Consider the following 3,418-nt stretch of genomic DNA (forward strand, 5'->3'; position numbering starts at 1 on the left):
GTGTACCTGATCATATTGATGCAGATTCTGCTCTGCAAAATGCATCTGACTGGTATCTCACCAAACATTACGATAGCGATCGAACTCGAAAAAATCAAGGTCAACAAAGTCATGCCAACTTGGAGAATTAGATCAAATTTAATACTAACTTTGTGTACTGCAAAAGTTTTTCATACGACATGTACATTGCTGTGTACCTTATCTTCACGCAAATTTGCCACAGCAGCTCTTGTACTTCTTCCCACTTGAGCACGGGCACTTCTCGTTGCGACCGACTTTAGGCCCGTCCGGGACTTTTCGGTTCATTCGGATATTCAAATCTTTGAACATCTCATCCTGTAACTTGTTGATATTGTCCTCTTCTCTCCTTTCAAACTCTGTCTTCTCTCTCAGAGTCGACGGGAATCCATTGGCCAAACGGATCACCTTTTCGGTCTGTAGCTTGTTATTCAAGAAGTGAGTCTTGAACTGCGATCGCTCGAATACTAGTGTGTCGTCCTGGGCTTTGAAGGTACTGTACGATGTATTGTATACTGCAAACGGATCGTTCACCACCACTTGCAAACTTTCCACACCTGCAATCAAATACAAAGTGGTATCTGTCAGGAACGGCACACGCGCTAACGGCAATGACGCGAGTATATTAGGTTAGTTTACGACGTCAGTTATAGTAATCAGCGTATAGACTTGCGAATACAGCGTGCTAGCATGGTATGCGTTGTAAGCATGTCATGGGGCCTGAAAGTTAATATGACAATAGTCCAACCACATATTAACGACGAATGTGATATGACTGCGTGCACGTACGCGCACACTGGTACACAGACACCTACGCACACAGTCTCGCACCGAGATATATATATATATATACATATATTCATGGTAAGTCGAAGGCAATAAAAGATGCTGGAATTTTCCAACATAGAAAAGTCTACATATATACATATATATATATATTCGTTTGCTATTGTCCAATAGCGGTATTCCCAAAAACTATATACACACACATATATGCATACACAGATTCATATATGCAATTCTATATATGCATACACAGATTCATAAATGCAATTCTATATATGCATACACAGATTCATATATATGCAATTCTATATATGCATACACAGATTCATATATGCAATTCTATATATGCATACACAGATTCATATATATGCAATTCTATATATGCATACACAGATTCATATGCAATTCTATATATGCATACACAGATTCATATGTGCAATTCTACACGCAGAGTAAAGTAAATTTGCACTAGAGAGGAACTAATTTAATACATATATAGGCGTGGTTCGTGGTGCAATAGGATTTGCACAAACATGCCCACTCGCTTACTCGCATGAAACGCGAATGATTTTTTTCACACATTTGGTTCCATCAAGGGTTTAAGGGGCCAAATCCATAATAATATATGCACACGTGCTTGTACACGACTATATACAAGCGTATACTTCCGGTAAATAAACCCACCCGTAATTACTTACACGTATATTAGACATTCTCTTCTACGCAAAGTCGGTCTGTGCACGTGAATGTGCGTATAAGCATCTCATCGCTACATCATGTATACAACCACACATGTTCAGACACATATAGAAAGAATGAAGTGTGTACACATATCTATACAGCTTGTGCATCAGATTTCAAATGTGCAGCTTTGATACTCTGTCCCGTTCATGGGCTTAGCTAAGTATTCAGGTCATGAACATTATATATCATAATCAGTTAACCACACATTTACATTTACACATTGTCCGTGGCTACACAAGACCCATTTGCCCTATCCAATAGTTGTATGAAGAACAATACGCATACAACCGGGCCTACAAGTCGCATACCAATTGTATATCAACTACGTTAGCATACTTCTGCGGTGCCGATCTCAGACGTTGTCAGCGCGACTTTCAAATTAAAAACACATAACCATTCGACTAGAACTGGACCAATATAGAACCTTACTCAGTGCTTGGCTATACATATACATCCAAACGATGTATAATAGATCAAAAACTTGTTGTGGACCTGACGATAGCTATTGCGTGTTCGTGAGAATAGATACGTACAAACTACTAGAGACTCCTATCAAGCACTGGTTATAGCCTAAGTTTAAATGTGGGCTAAAACATGCATCCAACAGCCTGTGCATACCAGCTCGGTAGTTTTCGATAGAACCTATATACAACCAACTACATACACTACACCTCTCTACTTGTAGAAACACCGTTTGAGACTCCACTCCACACATGTACAACTCTGAAGTGTACGGTAGCCACGTACCTGCCCAGAAGATGTGATCGAATACGTCCTTCGCTTTGTAGACACATTTCACGGTATTGCAGATGTCCAGTTGAACAGTTGCGATTTTTGTGTTGAAGTGTAGCTCAACATTGTCGGATTTGTACACCTCAGCGGTCGACGTGATGACCTTTGAGTCTATTATCAATGTGAAATTCGTGCAACCCTGCAATACATCGAGTTGAATTACTTTTACAACAACTTCACATGCATCAGTATCTCGAAGTTGGCATGATGTAGTACACGTGGGCAAGATTGACTTCGCCAATGAACAAGACTCCTATGCTAGTTAGTATAACCACTCAGCACTAAATAAGAGCCGCCAACATTTCAGTTATCTAATTCGGTTCATGTACAACTAATGCCAATACCGCATGCCATTTGCTGGCAATTCGCACATCACACGAACGATCCGAAGCCGTCACGAAAACACTAACCGTCAGATTTCACGTACAGACGAATGCTTAACCACAACCTGTGTGCCTGCATTATCATGAGACAATAACTCACTGTCGCATTAGCTAGTGCAAATACTACCGCCACCAACCAGTCAGTTGAAAACACGTCAAATCACACATCTTTACCTGGACGAAGACTTTTGTGCAGTAGGCCTTCAGCGTGTATGAACAATCGGTGCAGCCGGTGAAGACCACTGTGTTCTTGTGTGTGATGTCGGTGACATCCTGCGTCACGTTCTTCTGTCCTACAAATGCGCGTGTGTCCTGTTGCGAGGTGTGCAATGTATGTTGTTAAAAACTCTCAAGGTGTAGAAGCCAAATGGCACAAAACAATATATATATATGAGAGAGACAGATAGACACACACACACACACACACACACACACACACACACACACACACACACACACACACACACACACACACACACACAACACACACACACAATATATATATTATATATATATAAATGAGCAAATACAATATCTCAATACATCGACACACGAGCATATTTCCGTATTGAATACATACATATAGATTTCACGAATCACACAATACTAACATATGCGATACTATCATATACAAGAGAAATACCAAATATAGCACATACTTACATTGATTATTGTGTGATTCGCGCGCACACACA

The 3,418-nt window shown here is 40.3% G+C and overlaps 1 protein-coding gene across 1 annotated transcript in view; it reads right to left on the reverse strand.

The window, feature by feature from the left end:
* Nucleotides 1–113: 113 nt before the first annotated feature.
* SARC_08316 (hypothetical protein) overlaps nucleotides 114–3,418 on the reverse strand; it is a 3,974-nt gene continuing 669 nt past the window's right edge. Inside the window, exons 2-4 of the mRNA XM_014297711.1 lie at nucleotides 2,898–3,035; nucleotides 2,296–2,479; nucleotides 114–575 (exon numbers count right to left, since the gene is read on the reverse strand). Coding sequence (XP_014153186.1) covers nucleotides 205–575; nucleotides 2,296–2,479; nucleotides 2,898–3,035 — 693 coding nt within the window. The 3' untranslated portion in view covers nucleotides 114–204. The remainder of the gene's footprint in view (nucleotides 576–2,295; nucleotides 2,480–2,897; nucleotides 3,036–3,418) is intronic.

This window comes from Sphaeroforma arctica (assembly GCF_001186125.1).
Source record: "Sphaeroforma arctica JP610 unplaced genomic scaffold supercont1.738, whole genome shotgun sequence".
Classification (NCBI taxonomy): Eukaryota; class Ichthyosporea; order Ichthyophonida; genus Sphaeroforma; species Sphaeroforma arctica.